At 37.5% G+C, this 19,774-nt stretch overlaps 2 protein-coding genes across 2 annotated transcripts; one reads left to right on the top strand and one right to left on the bottom strand.

Annotated features, from left to right (window-relative positions):
• The first annotated feature begins 672 nt into the window (after positions 1–672).
• On the top strand, positions 673–10,363 carry LOC141012192 (myelin-associated glycoprotein). Its single transcript, XM_073485608.1, has 11 exons — positions 673–756; positions 2,428–2,497; positions 2,649–3,011; positions 5,504–5,794; positions 7,713–7,964; positions 8,560–8,811; positions 8,913–9,167; positions 9,275–9,365; positions 9,679–9,771; positions 9,909–9,981; positions 10,064–10,363. The coding sequence occupies exons 2-11, from the start codon at positions 2,449–2,451 to the stop codon at positions 10,097–10,099; spliced, it is 1,755 nt and encodes a 584-aa protein (XP_073341709.1). The 5' UTR covers positions 673–756; positions 2,428–2,448; the 3' UTR covers positions 10,100–10,363.
• Positions 10,364–15,203: 4,840 nt separating this feature from the next.
• On the bottom strand, positions 15,204–18,722 carry LOC141012378 (uncharacterized). Its single transcript, XM_073485841.1, has 8 exons — positions 18,569–18,722; positions 18,102–18,479; positions 17,970–17,996; positions 17,784–17,834; positions 17,557–17,671; positions 16,578–16,652; positions 16,152–16,230; positions 15,204–15,817 (listed from the first exon to the last, which is right to left on the bottom strand). Exons 1-8 carry the CDS (start codon positions 18,645–18,647, stop codon positions 15,755–15,757), a joined length of 867 nt encoding a protein of 288 aa, XP_073341942.1. The 5' UTR covers positions 18,648–18,722; the 3' UTR covers positions 15,204–15,754.
• Between the last annotated feature and the right edge of the window lie 1,052 nt (positions 18,723–19,774).

Consider the following 19,774-nt stretch of genomic DNA (forward strand, 5'->3'; position numbering starts at 1 on the left):
TTTTGTTGGAGATCAGGGTCCATGAATGACTGAGTTCGCAGAGGGTAATTAAATCTACAGCAGAACTCAGCAAGATGATCCTCTCAGTGATGTCTGAAGGGAGAAACAGCCTCTGTGAAGCCACTGCAACATGGGCTTCTGCTGAGACAATTTTCTCGTTGACCAAACGACTTAAGGTGTGAACTCATAAACAGGAAGGGAGGTCCAGTAACACATTAAGATGTGATGAGTCCCTTTTAGTGAAATGGAAGACAAAGTAAACACGTTTCCTTTTTTGTACCAGCTTAAAACACTGTTCAGATCTTAACAACCCACACAGAAGTCACACATCAGTCACCACATCACATGACTTCACTAGCTGCAGGCATCAGGTAGCCAAAGGATATCCTGTCTTCTTGTCTCTGCACCAGTGATAGACACAGTTTAAGGTAGAGTAAATGTCATTAATTACTTGTTCTGTGGACTTTTTAATGGGTTTACATGTCGTTGCTTTCAATCAGCACTGTAGTTTCAGAAAATCTTTTTTAATAACATGGATCTTACTGTCTATCATTTTATTACATCGTATACACATATACAGTTTGTACCTGACATGAGAGAAAACTTTCTGGACAAATACATTCGACCGTGCAGCTCATTCTGTTGTGGCCTCTTGATTTATTTTCAGTTCAACAGAGTTTGGATTGTGGTTCTCACTTTTTGAGTGTCTGTGGTCCAATTTTGGTCTCGGCTGGTTCCTGTTCTACTTTGTTCCAGGTTAGAGAGCAAACACATTACCACACAGCCTGTGCAAATAATAAAGTAGAATATTTTATCTTTAACAAATAATTAGCAGCTCTATTAAGTTACTGTCATGCTTAATCCAGCCATTTTGCAGCCAAAGTGTTTGAATCATCGGTAAAGGTTATTCTTTTATTGAAGTACTTACAAGTTAATGAGGCTGTAATGCTTCAAAGACCGGGGGATCAAATGAATAATTAAAGGTGGTGAGTGAGGTTTTTACTTTACATGAAAAAAATGGGTAACACTTTATTTTGAAAGTCCACCTATAGCAACAGCATCAGAGTGTCTGTAATATTTCAACAGCTTATGTGTTGAGATTCAACAATTCAAGTGTTTCTCTCTCATACTTAACTTACATGCTTAAGGCACTTTTTTTTGTAATTTGAAGATTAACTTGTAACTCCACTGTTACAATTTGTGAGAATACTCATACGAAAGAATGCAAACTTTTAAATGTTCACTATGTAGTTTTGGGGAAGAACTTTTAATCAGAGTTTAGTCCCGATTCAAAAGGACAACACAATTTCATTCATATATTTTGTTTATATTTGCGGGACCCTTCTATGTATCGACCTCTCTCACTTCAAGCAGCGTTCTGTGGACCGGATGACACTATGAGGACAGCTTGTTTATTCCTATATGGGAATATATCTTTATTATTATACCTTTTTGAGTTTGTCTTATTCCAAAATCCAAAATGTGCCCCTTTACATGAACGCTTACGAATGGTCAACATCAATAAAAATAACAATAACAACAGTCTTTGTTCGAACATACGTCGAACATTTGTCTAATGTACTGTTGAACATTTGTATTATGTTATGAGTAAATGAACATTACTTGAGCATTAGAATGTTCAACAAAGATTATTAAACTGGTTTCCATATTGTTTATTGGATATTTTGTATAGAATTTATCGATCATTTGTATAGGATGAGTGAATAGTTAAAGTTCAAAAAAAGTAATTCTGAGATTGTGTATGTTTGTCCATGAATTGTCACATCTGTATAGAAGATGATTTGTTGAATCTCAACTAATAAGCTGTTGAAATATTACTAATGAAAACTCCCTGTAGTCGGACTATCCAAATAAATTGTTACCAACAAATATGTGAGGGTTTTTTTTGGTTTGCTCAGTGGTGATGACCTCTAGGATTCATGAAGTGTTGAGCATGCCATGCAAAAATAAAACTGGAGAAGTCGTAGTTACTAAAATAAATCAAATTCCTGAATGTCTGAAGAAGGAAGTGAGTGCAGCAGGATGGCACACATTGTGCTAAAGCCCAGGAATGCAGAGCAGAGACACAATTTGAAACAAAATAAAAGAATTATAGTAATTATACGAGCTGAGTAGATACTTTTTTTGTATTGGCTCATGATAGTAAAACCTGAAAATATACAACACAGGTGAGAATAGTTAAGAGCCCAAAACATACTTAGAATGAAAAGTAAAAAAATAAAAAAAAGATTAATGATGATTAATATGGTATAATACCCCAATAGAAGTCTGATGAGACAAAGGTTTGATTTGGCGTGTAACACAGTGGATTAAAAGTGGAATGGAAACTAGACAAGTCATTTCACACGAGGAGGAAATGACAGCACAGCAGCACAAGTCAGGAAATATGTGTCACTTTATTTGCAGGTCTGACCCTGAGAGGACGAGATGGATCCTGTAAAATGGACTCTGGTTTTCTGGGGCCTTTGCTTCAAAGGTATGTTACAATCTCGATACTCTGCATCACAAGAAGTACGATTAAACAGATTTTTGTCTTTTTCTTGTATTCTTGTCTCTTTTTTTTTGTATTTTCCAGGTTAAGTTGTGATTTATTCTGTGCTTTGTACTATTTGATTTGAAATTTTCAGTTCCTCAGACTGAAGCCTCATCTTGGACAGTTAAGGTGCCATCCTCAGTCAAAGGTCTCCCTGGATCCTGTGTGGTGATCCCCTGCACATTTGACTACCCAAATCCAGGGACAACGATCACTCAGTTCACCGGGATGTGGCTCAGCGATACCAATGAGCTCATTTATCACCCAGAGCAGTCTAAAACGATGGAGCAGTATCGGAGTCGGACACAGCTGGTTGGAGACGTCAGTCAGAAGAGTTGTTCACTGAAGATTGATCCTCTTCAAGAAAGTGACCGCGGGCCTTTTTATTTCAGGATCGAAATGGCAGGCCATGATAAATATTCTTACAGAGAGAAGAAAGTCTCCATCGCAATGATCAGTAAGTATATATTAGTAACTTTCAACAAACATCTTTAACAGTACAGTCTCTTTATTTCCAGTGTTGTTCCCATAAATTTCTTTTAATATTCAGAACATTATTAAGAAATGTGTTTATAAGTCGGTCCTGACACCAATCATTTGTCCTGATCAGCAATCAGTGAATATGGAGTCAGAAAAATAATTGATTTGGTTTATTTTTGCTACTTCAGAAATGTCACGAAATGTTTTTATAATTGTACAAACAGCCACAGCTTGAAAAAAGGACACTTTAAACTGTATAGCAGTGTTAACCTCTATGTTTTTGTTTCACCTGTTTTAACTTTGAAAGTTACATTTTTAATTATCACCCTAAATGAGGTCCTCTGACAGTACAGCTGAGTACTAACAGTGCTAACGGAGGTTCCCAGGCTTCAACAACTGTTCCCAGTTCCTTTTTTGCATTTAACTGGCTCTTAAAATAGCTTCGATCATAACAGTTTCATTTCTCTGGAAAAGACACGTGCCACCCATTTTAAGAATTCGTATATGTTAAATCCTGTGCAGCAGTTTTTGTTTTTTTTATCTCTCACAAAACTTGAAATCAGACTAAAACCTTAAATTTGCGATGCAACTATAGCCCCATGCACACTGCCCTTTCAAGGCGGGAATCATGCGCCGATACTAGTAACAGTGCTGCAGTAGAGGCAAGATGGCGTCTGTGTGAATGGAAAAACCGACAGCGCGGGACAGGGGTGCACCGGAGCTAACCGAGTGGAGAACTAACGTCAATACGTTCGCCAACAAATTCCATGGCGATGATGGAGAGTACAAGCGTGGTCACAGTGATGTCATACGTCACGGTGACGTACCAGAGATGCGCTCACTGTGCATGCAGACGTAGCGAACGATGGAGCTTACCCGTGACTTTGCGTGTGGTAAACGTACGGTTGGATTTGCACCGGTATGACGTCTGTGTGGATAACTTCTAGCATGACGTCCGTCTGCCTCCGTTAGCATAGTATAAGGTCAATATATTAAACTATATTAGTCTATTAGCAAACAAGCTGTTGCTTCCCATGTTGACTCATGTTCTGCCCAGAGTTAGGGTTTTAGCTCACTAGATGGCCACTGACGCCACCATTATAAATTTTAAGTTGTACTTATAAACCAACATGATTTGTTTCTTACTGTTTTTGTTGTTGTTGTTACTGTTCAGCAGCACGACCCAAATAAAACAGGAAGTATCCTTCTGTCCATACCTTTACCCAGTGTTGTAAAAAGTACCCAAAGGTCATACTTAAATAAAGTAAAGTATGCATATATTTACATGTATATGCCACTATGTGTTGACCAATTAGCCATCTCGCCGATTATCTGATCTGATATTCAGCAGTTTTCTAATTTTCCTTCTAATTCAATTTTATGCTCTAATTCAACTTTTTTCTAATTTCTAATTTATTTATTTTTTTAATTTATTTGCCAATAAAATTATCAATTTGGCTCTGATGTGATATATAATCTGCAAAGTAACTATCAACGAAATGTATCAAATAAATATAGTGAGTAAAAAGTACAATATTTCCTTCCTAAATATCGTGGAGTGATGGTCGTGGAAGATGCAGAAAATGTAAATTCTCAAGTAAAGTACACTTTAGAAATAATGAAATGAATTGTAAATATTACAACAACAAAAAGTCATACTATCTTCATAAAATCTATGAATATCAGTGAAGTCGATGTCAAAATAAATGGCTAAAAATCCAACTTAGATCTATTAAGTATATTTCAAATCATAACAACAACAAATCATATTCTCAATATTTACTTAATTTTTTCTGTAAGTTTTGATTGAAATATTTGAGAATAGAATAATTATCTTGATCAGTTTCAATAACTATTTATTCCAGATCAGTATTCTTCAACATCAACAATAACGTTAGTTATTTAGTTTAGTTTAGTTAAGAAATTTAGGAAGTCATCAGTCCTCACGGGAAACCTGCCTTGTGGCAACATCCATTCATCCATCCATCCATCCATCCATCTATCTATCTATCTATCTATCTATCTATCTATCTATCTATCTATCTATCTATCTATCTATCTATCTATCTATCTATCTATCTATCTATCTATCTATCTATCTATCTATCATATTGAGCCTTTCTTCGTGGACATATCTTTATAGGGTGTATCTAATATTTCAGTTATATCTACTTAATATTTTTGGTTGTTTTGGCTCAAGGTTACTATTGAATTGATTTAGGATATTTAATTATATCCACTCAATTTTATATGCCATGGTGCCATCATATTGTGCCTTCCTTTTTTGAATTTTTGTCAACTAAAGTGCTTCCAAAATCTTTAATGTTGAAACGACTGAAGCCAGAGTGCAGCGTTTCAAAAGACATATCATCATTTTGAGCAGCCAAGACGACCAAAAGTTCTCCCCCTTACTTGCAATAGCCTCCTGGGGTTTGCTATCGCCTATCATGACCTTTCTTGTTGTTACAGGTGAACTAAGTCCCATCAGTTTCTCTGTGAAAGAGGAGGTAATCGAGGGTCAAAATGTGTCTGCGTCCTGCTCTGTGTCTCACTCCTGCTCCACCTCTCCTCCTGTCTTCACCTGGAATCACCCTGGAGAGGCAAATGTCCAACCACATCAGCTTGAAGATGGCCAGTGGAGAGCTACATCAACTCTGACCTTTCACCCTACCAGAGCGGATCATAACAAGCCTTTACAATGCACCGTAACATACCGGGGAGGGCGGCACCACAAAACATCTAAGGTCCTCAACGTAAAATGTAAGTACATATGGGAGTAAGTAAGTAATTCTGTTATGCGGTATTTTTCAAAATGGATCAAAGTAAATAAAAGATGACAAAAAGCATTTTATTTTATGAAAATTGGAACAAGAAAGCGCCAAAAGAGAGAATGAAGAATCTTTTCAAAACCACACTGAGGTCAAAAAGCAGGAAAATTGGCAGAAAGTATATGTAACCTAATGGATTTAGTGTTTTTTTTACTCAAGCTCTTTACCAACACATAGGCTCTACATTCAAATAAAGTGGCTTTCGATGCTTCTTATAGGAGGTTTAGTCACAGTCAGAGGATTTACAGTCATAATGTATTTATCTGCAGTTGAAAAAGAGCATTATGCTGTCCCTTACTGTCGTTTATATTGTCTTAGGTGGCTGCATGATGGACAGAAGATTTCTGATTTTGTTTTGTCACAATCCTCCAATAATAATTCGATTTGATTTTAGATTTCAACTTTTTTTTTTTCAGCACTGATAGATATGCAATTGTTAGACCATCACATCTGGATTCATGAAGATCAATGAATCACTGGTTTTATGCCCTGACATCTGTTATTTACATTGTCAAATTCTTCTATAAAGAGATAGAGGTATTTTATAACAACAGCTTGACTGTAGCAGGTTGGGGTTAAGGAAGTTCAAATAATATTCACCAAATTAAAGATTCCAGATTTGAAAAAAAAAAAAACACCAGCCTTTGGGGATTCAACAATTACCAGTAAAAGATAGAAAAGCAGTTTCTTACCAAGTTGGGTTTCTCAAATCCGTCCCAAGTACGCCCTCTTCCCAAACAAATCAATAAAGGATCTCTCAATAAGAAAATAAATTCAAGATCTCCAACACAGTCTGAGTTACCTTTGGTACCAGTCAGTCAGACTGTCTTCGAGCACACCGGATAAGAGTCTTGAGGTGCAGCTGCAGGCTACCAGTAAGCCAGCTTTGTCACATTAGGAGCGTTGTTGTTTTTTTTCTTCTGATGCGTCCAAAGTAGGTGGTTGTGGAAAGAAATCAACAATTCTCTTTTTGATTTGATGATAGAATTTGAAAGCTCATTTCGATCAATTTTCGATTTTGAATTATTATTGTGACACCCCCACTCTTCAGTCATGCTAACAGCTATCAGCTTGACTTGGATTTATGACCAAATACCTGCAAGAGTAACAACATTCCCACCAGCCTTGGTTGTTATTTGTCATTGGTGCTCATTAGCAAATGCTAGCATGGTAACACATTAAACTAACATGGTGAACATGGTAAACATTATACCTGCTAAAGATTAGCATGTGGGAATAGCCATTGAGAGCATATTTTGCAATGCTAGTGGTAGCATTTAATAGTTCATGGCACTGCTGTGCCTAAGTAAAGCCTCACAGAGATGCTAGCATGGCTGCTAACAAGGCTGCTAGCTTGGCCGTAGACTCTTATCCTGCTTGTTTATGTGCTCTGACATCAGCTCAGCTTTGACATTACTTTGTAAGAGAGTGCAAAATGTGAACATACACCATCAAGGGTGTCACTATTGAAAGGTGGTGGGGATATAATGGCTCGAATGAAGAGAGATTTTTTAAATCAACCAATGATAATCACGGCAGGAAATAAATGTTATAACAGTGCATCAAAAGGGCATAGTTTATTGCAGAGTCAAAATGTACGAAAATCCAAAGCACACAACATATAATAATGTTGATCAACCAAATAACAGTCATCAATATGCTTCACCACGACTTCAACACCATGTCAATTTGAAACATTTTTAATAAATCATGTTTTCAAAGAGTGATGGGGACAAAATCTACCGTTTAAAAAAGTAGTAGGGACATGTCCCCAGCATCCCCAGTGTGTAAATGACACCTGTCTACGGTATCTCTGTAAATACTATTATGAATTGAATGTTTCCATGTAGACGCTCCCCATGTGAAAGTTGAGTACAAGTCTGATGTAAAGGAAGGAGAAGCTGTGCGTCTGAAATGCTCAAGTGATGCCAATCCTCCTGCCAGCAGCTATGAGTGGCAGAATGAAACTGGTGCTCTGCTGCATCAGGGGAACATCTTCATGCTGCCAAATATCTCCAGACACCACACAGGAGGCCTGTACTGTACTGCTACTAATACAATAGGACGCCACAAATCAAGCTCTGTGCAGCTCAATGTGTTTTGTAAGTAAACAATAAAAGAAATGTTATGATAAGGCAAAGACTAATTTGAACATATAAAAGAAAAGTATGGGTAATTCATAACTAGATTTATCTTCATCACAGATGCTGTCATGCGTGCATGTCAAGCATATTACTTCACCACCAGAGACATCATACTCTAGGTGTTCCTTTAGCAGGCAGATAATTGCCATATACATTTTTTTTTTTTACTGCATTGTGTTTTGTTATCTATTTTCTGAAGAGACAGATTTTATTTGTGTAAAAGTTCAAATGTGACAATGAAAACATTTGACTGGTTACATTACCTGTGGGTCAAAGGCACTCTTTTTTTACTGGGGCGGTTAAGAAAAGGCGTATATCACATTTACTGTAGAAAGCACCAGTGCATGTCAGTCAGCTGTTTTCATTTGTTAATCAACATTTCTTGGTGCGATTTTTCGAAACATTTTTAACAAATCATGTTTTCAAAAAGTGATGGGGACAAAATCTACCATTTAAAAAGGTAGTAGGGACATGTCCCCAGCATCCCCAGTGTGTAAATGACACCTATTTTTATCTCCATAAATACTATTATGAATTGTATGTTTCCATGTAGACGCTCCCCATGTGAAGGTTGAGTACAAGTCTGATGTAAAGGAAGGAGAAGCTGTGCGTCTGAAATGCTCAAGTGATGCCAATCCTCCTGCCAGCAGCTATGAGTGGCAGAATGAAACTGGTGCTCGGCTGCATCAGGGGAACATCTTCATGCTGCCAAATATCTCCAGACACCACACAGGAGGCCTGTACTGTACTGCTACTAATACAATAGGACGCCGCAAATCAAGCTCTGTGCAGCTCAATGTGTTGTGTAAGTAAACATGAAAGAAATGTCATGATAAGGCAAAGACTTATTTGAACATATAAAGGAAAAGTATGGGTAATTCATAACTAGATTTATTGTCCTTACAGATGCTCCTGAGGTGAAGACCATGTCATCCTGCTCCTCAGGGACAGACATGGTAAAGTGTGTGTGCATTGTGGAGTCCAAGCCTCCCAGCAGAGTCTATTTTGTGCTTTCTGACAGAGTCCTGCCGAGCACCAAGATAGAGAAACATGGCTCTCTTACCATCGGCACTCTGCAGGCAGAGCTGGGATCTTATGAGTCTGTCCTCTGTCTGGCTAACAACACACAGGGCAATGCCAGCCTCTATTTACCTGTCAACAGTAAGAAAGTCTTTAAAATTTCAAGAATGTATGACATATGCCTAAAGATATAGCATGGATTGTATATTGAGAATAAGAAAACTGTGACATTTTTTCTGTGTCAGCAGGTAAGATGCAGAGTCTTTATATTATCATTGCCGTTGGAGCAGGTGTGACTGTGTTGATCCTTTTAGTAGCAGTGGGAGTTGTTAAAAAATGGTAAGTTGTTTCCTGGAATTGAAAGTAAGAAGAGATATGTTCAGTCTGTCTTGCTAGCTATATATTTTTTTTTAACTATATAGGATTCAAATCTAAATCCTAAAAGACATTTTAAGCGTGTACATTTTAAAAAAAAACACATAATGATAGTAAAAACACATAGTTTTAACAACTGCCGAAGCAGGAAGTCAGCTTGCAAATTCCTATAGGTAATGACAGCCCGTGGTCATTATTGCAGCTGCGTTTCAGTGGTTGTGCAAAGTTTCAATAGTTAACTCTTTTGGGCCTAAATTGATTAACATTTTTCTGCCAGTAGGGGGAGATCTGGAGACGCACCAACATCTCAACTGAGCACCATGATGGCAGACAAAAATGTGGAGCTCCCTGAGTATGCTGCAACAAAAAGGTTTTTAGCTATTCACCACAGTTTAAATGAAAGTTTCCTCATGCTGTAAAGTGTCACAAGTAAGGTAATATTGCAGTATCCTTGTGTGTGTTTATTTGGTAAATTTGATAAGTTTGTTGTCTGCATTCTTTACACAGAATTGAGAAGAACTATGATGATGTACAGTGCCCTGACATGTATCCTGATGCTCCTATATATGGCAACATGGAGGTATGTTAAGTTTTCTAAATTCATTTATTATTTCCATGCATGACAGAACAGAATAAGTGAATCTTGTTTTCTTTCTATACAGACTGACTGGGATGACGCAATATACGCCAATGTGTAACATCGCTGAATTCACTGCAGGAACAAATGATGTGGGCAAAGAAAGTTGTAAAAAGTGTTAATATGCCATTTTTCTCTATATATTACAAAAGTATTATTTTTCTGTCTCCTGTAACTCACATATATGAGGAATGTTGTTCATGTCTACAAATATTAATTAATGCACTTGAGTTTGCAGAGGTTGTTTCTCTCGTTCAGATCTTTTCCTGACCGCTTGTCTGATCAATATGTGTTGTGCAACATAGCCATTAAATAATAAATTATATTGGACTTGCAAACATGTTAAACAACTCTTCATTTTTATACATCAGTCAGTCAATAGCATCACATAGTGCACATTTTACAGCAGTGTGATTTTGAACTTCCGCTTTTTCAGAGCAGTAAGTTGAGAGCACAGCTGTCATACCTATTTCCTGCTGAATACCAGTGAAGTGTTTATGTGAACTGTGCTCTGTCTTATCACACCACTGCAACACAGATGCATTGAAAATATGCATCTGTGTTCATAATGTAACAGCATTTTACAAATAGATTTATTTTCATTCCATCTAAATTGACTTTATGAGTTTCAGAAACTTGTACTGTAAATGTTTGTGTACACAGAGTTTATTCGTCCATTCATCAACTGAAAGGATGAAGAGAAAATTGTCTGTATTTGGGTCAATTTGGAAAAACCCTTGTGTAGCTTGACATCTTAGCTGATAAGAGAACTGAAGTCAAACACACCAAACACCAACCTACTCTAGCCTCGGCCAAACCCCTGACTGATTATAAACTGTAAAGGTAAATTAACTTTTGGAGATACAGTACACCTCAATTACCAAGCATGTGTCAGCCTTTTTAAAACAGTTTAGACAACGACTTGACATAACTTTTATGAAGTTAATGCAGGATTGTTCTATTAGTAGCTGCAGCCAAGTGTACCAAAGACACTGAATGTAAAAAAAAAACACACAACTACAGATAGAAGTAAGAAGGAATCTTGCAAGTTGTGTTTGAATTACTTGGCCTTTGAAAAAGATCATAATCAAAAACAGTAAACACACAAATAAAGGTGCATTCAAATAGTATTCAGTGTTGATCAGACATAATAAAACATGTAGGCTATAAACCTTGAGAGAAGCCTTAAACAGTGAAGCATCTCTGAAAGTAAATCTGCTCTGACCTTCAACAACACACAAGATCTTAAGTGGGAGATAAGTGATCATAAGTGACGCTGGTGACAGATGACATTACAGTGTGCAGTGAAATGTTCTGTGGTTCTCAACTGACAAACATTAAAAACCACAGATCTGAAACTTCTTAATGTAGCTGCAGGCTGAAAGGTGATACTCAGAGCATGGTGGAGCTCTTCACCTGCTCCCTTTCTCTGTGCTGCACTGTGCAGTTTAAAGGCTGTCTAAAGTCAGCAGATTGAGGGTCAAAGGTCAGGGTTGACCTTGTTTCCCACTTCCAGTCATTCAGCTTCTTTGACTGGAGCATGACTGTTTCAGAGCGACTCCAGGTGACTTGAGATGGAATGGATGGGCAGGTGTGCGTCACAGAGCAGGAGGTTACTTCATCTTAAACCTTCACAGACGGAGATGGAAGCTGCAGATCCCCTGTGAAGTCAAATATGATACCAACATGACTCATAAAATATTACTGTTTTGCCTTAAAAATAATTAAAATATTCTATAAAAATAATATTGTGCTAAATGCAATATACTAAATCGTCAATACATCAATGTACACTGGGAGTTTTGTGTAGGAGAAGATCTTGTATGGTGGCATTTTGATCCTGAAGTAGAAAAGGCCCACATCAGTGTGCCTGACACCATCCAGCAGCCAGTGCAGTTTTGATTTAGCAGATTTCCCCAAACTTGCTTTCATTTATTGTACTCCTGATGTAGTTTCCATTTGGGGAGATTGTTTGAGATGATCCTTCTCCCTTTCCTCCACGGTCCTCTTTATTTGTTCAGGACCTTGTTGAGGTGGGCTTGGGGTAAGTGTAGGTGCAGGGAATAACCACACAGGAGCCGTGCAGGGCAGGAATCCTCATTGGTACCTTTGCTGTCCATTGGCCATGAGACGACTGCACATCGTGGATGACTGAAAACAAAAAGAATAAATGATTTATCATTGGGCGTAAGATGAAGATAAAGTCTTTTAATCTACAGCATTTTAACTTCAGCTGCATCACAGCTTTAAAATCAAGCACAGAGGCAATGAAAAACATACTTTGCATGCTTGCTAATAATTTACTCAACTCTGAATCTATTTAATGGCTGAATGAATGTGCCTTTACTTAGTGTTACTTAGAGATCTGTGCCGTGTCACATTCATAGTCTTGCTTCACCTTTTAAAGTTGTTAGTTGCCAACAACAAAAGCAATGAGCTCATAGCATGAGTTGAACTTTATTCAAATACAACAGAAGCCATGGAGACTGCTATTGTGCAATATGCGATGACTCTCTCTGATTGTCTGCTGTTCTCCTTTTCATGTCTGTACTCATACTTTTCTAGAAACAAATGAACACAGAAAGAATTTCACAAAACACTTTGTTCCACCAATGCACAGAAGCTACAGTTTGTCTCACTACAGGTGGAAAAAACATCAGATAGATGTAAAACATGAGTCAACAAAGGGCTGTGAGGCACCATCTCTTGACTTCAGTGCAGATATTTTTTATTCTAAACTAAATCCATTTAAGGAGATTAAAGATGAGCTACAAGATAATATAATAATGTGACCAAATGTTCTTTTTACCAATCCGTTGTTAAAGGGGAATTCACTGGTCAACCACATCTCCTTTTTGAGGAAACCAACATCGGAGGAAATCTTTTTATACATTTTGCAGCTTTGAAGTCCAGGCATATGAAAAGTCATGTGACGCTCAGTAAAAAGAACATTAACCCTTACAAGGGGATGTTGCTTATATGATAGCTGTTGAATGTATTACTGATATTTTAGTTGCAACTCGAATAAGTTTAGAGTTTGTTACGAGACATTTACTTTACATAAAAATAGAATTAATAACTAAAATGACATTCAGTTGACGGAACGAACTGAAAAAGACATGAGGGAGAACAAAGACTATATATACGCACACACATTAATGACGGGATGAGGTACAGGTGGAGTCAGGAGGGAAAATGACAGGTGAGGGAAAGGAATGGAAAAAGACAGGAAGGAGGGAAAATCACAGAGAGAGAGGAACTGAAAAGCAAACACGAGGGCACAATTTCAAAATAAAACAGGAACTACAAGAACAACAAAAAACGGAATCATGACAGAGTGCATACCTCCACCAGGGCCCAACGGTCCCCTTTTGTGCTCACTCATAGATACCAGCCACCTAAATACGATCCATGCATGAGTCACTGAGATATTAACCAAAATAATTTTAAAACATCCTGGATCCATCCTTTAACACATCCGCATCAAAAGTTAATGGGGTGTATTCTGTGCTGAGGCACATCTTCCATCCAAGTTTCGTGGAAATCCATTCAGTAGTTTTTTTTTTAATCCTGCTAGCAAACCAACCAACAAACTAATTAACACGGGTGAAAAGGTTACCTACTCAGGTAACATTCAAGTAAATGTAAACAATTTTTCGGTAAGTATATGCAGAGTAGTAGAAGGTAGTCTAACATTGCTTTAAAGTATGAACTAAGCATTTGTTTTGTTTGTCACATAAAATAATATACAGTGTAGACATGCATGGAAACTGGCACCACACTGAGAGACAAACCCTTTGAGGGCAACAAACTCTAAGCTATGATGATAAGCCAGTGCCTAGTATGCAGGTCACTAATACAATCAGGGCCGAGAAAGTCTTATCCCTCATCAATGAAATCTTGTCACCCTTGATTGTTTCATGTAAATTAGCTTCCAAAACCTGTTTGCACTCTGTATGGATTCAGTTCTTCTAGAGAATGACACTACTTCTATTTCTTTTGACAAGATGATAATGTGAAGTGAAAACGCAAAACTACTTCTTGTTAAAATCAGTCTTTATTTGTACATTACATCAGTCATTATTAAGTAATAACTTACGCATGTTTCTTAAATGGAGAGGTTTTTGACTCTTTTCTTTTACTATTTGGCATGTACTGTACTGTGAGACTCCAATGGGGGCATGGGCAGTGATGGAGGGGTCACTGGGTTTGGCATGGGCCTACCTTAATATCTGATTTCTCCTTAGCTTATTTTACAAATGTGTCCCCCAACTTTAAAATTGTGACCCTGTGTGGGCAGAGACTGTGGATTTTAACCATAACCATTGTCTTTCCCTAACCTTAACCAAGTATTTAAGTTTGCTTAGTTAACAATAACTATACCTTAAGTACAGTTTATTGAACATAACCATGGTCTTTCCCGAGCTTTGCTGTGACGCTGCAGTTATTGCGAGAATTTAAAAACATGCCTATGCACATGAGGAAAGAAATCTGGGGTTTGACAGTCCAGTCTGCTCCACCACTCACATGAAACTCAATCTGGCAGTGTCCCCATGTGGCTGCTGAGCATAACAATGTTATAGTCAATAGTGATGATTAACCTATTAAATATAAGGCACCTTGTAAAAACTGGAATTTTCATCTACGGCTAATGCCACACACAGAATAGGGTCATCTGATTGCCTATCACGGTTGTTTTTTTATTGTTTATTCTCTATGTTACAGTACAATAAACACTGAGGCTCAAACCTGTAAGTCTGTCAGTGCTAGTGCTTCATTGCATCTCATGACCGGAGTTCTGTTTTCTGTGAAATATATTAATATGATCTTCTCAACAAGTCAAAAGACCAGGAAGGGAGTGGTCACAGGCTTTAAAACTTTTGTTGACACATTTCAGGGTTTAGTCAAATAAAACTTTTTTCGTCTTTCTTAATATGTTGAAACTTCTGTTTCCTCTTCTGATTCAGTCTCCTGTTTAGAAATTAAGTTTTTATCTGGATTGCAACATTTTGTTTAAGGACTGAACTAAAAATAAAGGTTAAAACAGTCCAAATTGTCCAAACAACCTGGTGACTTAACCTGTGTGCATGACATGAAACCTGTCAGTTAGACTGCCGCACAGCGCAACAGACTACTGTTTGTGAAATTTGGAGTTCAAATCAGAATCAGGATCAGAAATAGGTTTATTGGAGCAGGTTTTCACATACAAGGAAGTTGCTTTGGCATATTAATGTCCACATTTAACATAGTAAAAGAAAACAAAAGGAAAATATGTACAGTCAGAGATCATAAATATGACATAAAAATGTACCGCTGTTCTTAAAAATGAAAAGATATGTACAGTGTTTAAAACAAAGATGTCTTATATCAGACTGATAACAGGCAGGACTTCTGTCTGAAACGTTTCTAAAAAATGATCAAGAATCAAGCCGTTCCTGGCTGCAGTCTCACAATTTCTCCAAGCACAAGCAAGTGAAAAAAAAAAAAAAAAAGCTGTTCTTTGTTTTGCAATGATGTGTAAAGTCTGTTAATAAAATCACTTAGAGGGAGCTGCTTGTCCTTTCTTCTTCATGATAACATAATGCTGTTGTCATGCATCCTGCACACAATGATGCGTGTTCGCCCATAAACAGGAACATGTGCCCCAAAAAAAACTGAATGCAGAACTTGCATTTAACTTGAAGTTTAAGTACGAAGAGATAAGAATTGAGATGTTCTATTTTGTATAATCCACGTTTGCATATATGTTGTCCATGTCGTCCATCTGCTCTGGAGGGGCCTGCAAAGACAGACATTGGGTGACATTAATGGTACATATTTCTGCCAATGGTGTCACACTATTGCATTAGTCTACAAGTGGCAGTAATGCAAGGAAACACAATGAATAGGCTGAGAAGAAGAGTTTTTGCTATAGACATGGATGTAAACAATACAGTGTTCAAACTTTTTGGCTATGCAAATGTTTTATTCAGAGAAAAGTGCATTTGTAACATTTTCTAAACCTAAAGCAATGTGTTTTGGTGAGTAACACTGAGTGTTGCTTGTTTACAAGAAAACTCCACAGGGCACGTTTAAGGTTAGCTTTAGTTGTAAGAGTAATGTTAGTCAGTTACCTCCACGTTTAGGTAGATGGGTTCATCAATGACCTTCGGTTCAGAAAGATCCTTGTCTTGTTTTTGACAAGATGCATCTCTGAAAAGACAAGAGAGACCTGTTAAGATTCTAATTTGAGAAACAAGAGATTCATATGCTCGTATCTGGTGGAATAACTGTTTTCTCTGGTGTCAAAAGTTGCCACAATCATAGTATTAAAATAATTTTCACAAGATGTTGGGGCAACTTGGTCAGGAACTAAACCGTTCCCAGTTGAGTTTGGTACCTAAACCCAACCAGACCATAAAAACAGTGTTGACACAACACAAAATTGAAAATTAAACATCAGGACATGCAAAGTTGTAACATAGAGACACATTTACTCAGGCGACTGGGTTAAATATTTTTGTTCTAATTTGACTTAAAAATTGTATCATGAAACAAACCTCTTGGCCTGGTTTGATGATGTTCTGCTGAAATTGACATAATATCCGGATTGCTGTCCGATTAAAGACCTTGACCTGTGAAAATAGGTTATTACTATGAGGCATGTTAAAGAAAGTGATTGATAATCAAATGTTAATTACATTTATTTCTCATTTTCCATGTCACATAATTGGCTTTCAAACTAGTTGTGATGAAACAAATTCACAGTCATAAACACACGTCTTAGACTCAAATTTAAAGGAGACTATTATGCTTTTTGTTTTTCCCTTTCCCTTATTGTTTTGTAAAGGCTCTTGTGCATGTAAAAGATCTGGAAAGTTAAAAAGGTCACCATCAGAAGCTCCCCTCTCCCACAGAAACCACCACTCCTGAAACACCTCGTCAGTAGTCCAGCCTTTAATTCTGTGACTTTGTGATGTCAAACTATGTCACCATGTCACACATTGCATAATTTATGCCTGGCGGCTAGTTTGGCATGTAAGAATTGATTAAACACAGCTGCTCTGATTTTGCTAGAGTTGCTGGCTCAAGCATGTTCGAGTTGACCAATCAGAGCAGACTGGCCTTAAAGAGACAGGAGCTAAAACAAAGTGTTTCAGACAGAGGGGGCATACAGAGCTGCAGCACTGGACAGTATGAGACAACTGACGCGTTTTTTGAGCATTGAAGCATGTAAACCTTTTCTAGTTGTAACCCAAAAATAATTATGAACCAGAAAATAAGCACAATAGGTCTCCTTTAAGACAGAGACATGTTTCCATTCAGTAGACAAATATAAAAACAACATTCAAGTGTCATTCTGCGCAGTGAAGCTCAAACATCCAAGTAAAGCAACAAATAGTTGAATAGGGGACGGCTTAAAAGTGTCTGCACTTGTTTCACATAGGGAAAACACAAGAATCAATCATGAAACAAAACTACTTTTGCCATTTGCAAGCCCCACACTCAATTTACAATGTAACCCCGTAGTTAAGTTACCTCTTGCGTTTCTTCCAAAAGACAATTCCTCCAATTCCAAGAATAATGATGATTATGAGTGCAGCAACTGCTACAGAGATGGCCACATATGTTGAAGTCATCGAGGTCACAGCCGCTGTGAAGAGAATTACAATTGCTGTGAGCAGCAAATCTTTTCAATACAATTAATTACAGATTTGGATGTGAAAACTGTCCTGAAAGACAAACTGTGTAAATGTTAAACTTACTTGCATTTGTTCCAGAGATGGGAGTTGCTTCAGAGGTTGGACTTGTAATATCTAAAAGGGAAAACAAAGAGTTTGTGACAATACTTATACTTCCATTTTACCCAGTGGTACTTTCCTTGTTATAACTATTAAGGAAATAATGAAAACATAAATGTGGATTAGATAATAAGAAGTGAGAGTTTATACCTGGCTTACGAGTGACGTGTTTGACCCCTGGCCATATGAGAGAAACATGTAAAGTATTGATTAAATTTACCTTCACTCAAGCATATAAATATAATTAGAATCATAATTAAAAATGTTTACCAAAATTCTTACCATCCACAGAAATGGAGACAGTCACGTTTTTTAAACTGTACCGGTGAGCTGCGAGAATTCTCACATAGATATTATTCTCATTACCCGTGATGTTTCGGATCAGGAGGGTGCAGTTGTTACGTTTTGTATCTCCGATGAGCTTGGTCCTTTCTTTGTACCCCTCAAGCACATATTCTTTATTCGGGTGATAAATATTTGGATTCTTGTCTTGCTCGTCATTGGGATCAGCATGATATTTCCCAGGCTCTTTTTTCTTCCAGTAAACTGTAAGGTTGTTTGTTTTGTATTTGGAAGGATAGGTAAAAGTGCATGGTATAGTCACATCTTTCCCCAATGTTGCATTAATGTGACTCTGAACACTGACACTCCACTCTTCACCTGTATTCAAAACCAAACCAGAATTTAAATGTATTAAAGTTCATGAGACAACATTCAAAGCAAACTCATCAACTCAGTGAGTCACCCACCTTTTGAAGGAGAGGCCAGGATCAATATAAGACCGAGACCAATGAGGGCCGGTAGCTTCATCTGACCCAAAAAAGACATAATCCTTAAATGTTAGAGTGAATTCACTTTTGCATCAGTATCTAGCACATCTTGAAGCATACATACGACAAAGTTCTGCCTGCATTCTGCCATTTACTGCGTAGAGTAAATACTCACTGTGAGAGGGAGCCAGAAGAGGTTGTAGATCTTTGTTGTGCTTAGTCAATGTGAGCTAGATCTTAACATTGATGTGAAATTCTTGGGTGTGTTTCCTGTTGCGAACTTAAAAAAGGAAGTTGGGCCATAAAAGTGAACACTGACCACGGTACAACTTTCTAATTGAGTTTTGAGGGCAAATTTCATGCACGTATGCATCACGCTCCTGTTCATTCTGTTCCTTACTCACTGTACAGTGAAATTGTGCAGGATATAAAAGGTAATATTCACTCAAAGCTTAAGTGTAATTGTCATCTTTCTGACAGGTCTTCACACAAATAGCAGTAGCTCAGAAGTGTGAAGACACACAAGGTTCCTCTGTAATATCACATAGACATAAGTGTCACATTAAGGAAGCCAAATATGTGTAAGAGTTCACACAGATAGATTGAGGTGTTGTGCATCCACTATACGCAAAGAGAGAACTGCATGTTTAAGTTAATTTGAGAATTACATCTACACAGAGAAACCGGCATCAAAGTCTGACACTGTGATCCTTCAAATAGAACGAATCATGTACTATTAGCATAGCTCAAAAGATCGTAGTTCACCCTTCACAGGCACAGACAAGAAAGTCTTAGTTATATTGTTTACTTGCCTGAAAATGATGGAAGCTTAACTGTGTTGTTCAATCTTAGTTATGTGTTGACAGAGTTGTATTGGGAATATTATTTTGAATATTTCTATGTGATATTGTAATGTTATTCTATAGTTATATATGATATTTAAGTAAGATAACTAACTAGCTGCTCAGACAGTTGTACTGTGTGTGAGGCAGTCAGTCAGTATGACAATACGAAGGCCTTCAGTTCCACTCACTTATTGGGGTTTCTGCTTCAATGGGAAGTGAAGGCAACTCTTACTCATGCACTTGACCCTTAAACATTTCAGTGAATGCTGGGGGGAAAAAAACACTAGTGGTGTGATGGAGGAAGTGACAAAATGATCTATCATTCAGGAAGTTGTGACCA

The sequence above is a fragment of the Pagrus major genome, chromosome 17, assembly GCF_040436345.1.
Source record: "Pagrus major chromosome 17, Pma_NU_1.0".
In the NCBI taxonomy this organism is placed as follows: Eukaryota; Metazoa; Chordata; class Actinopteri; order Spariformes; family Sparidae; genus Pagrus; species Pagrus major.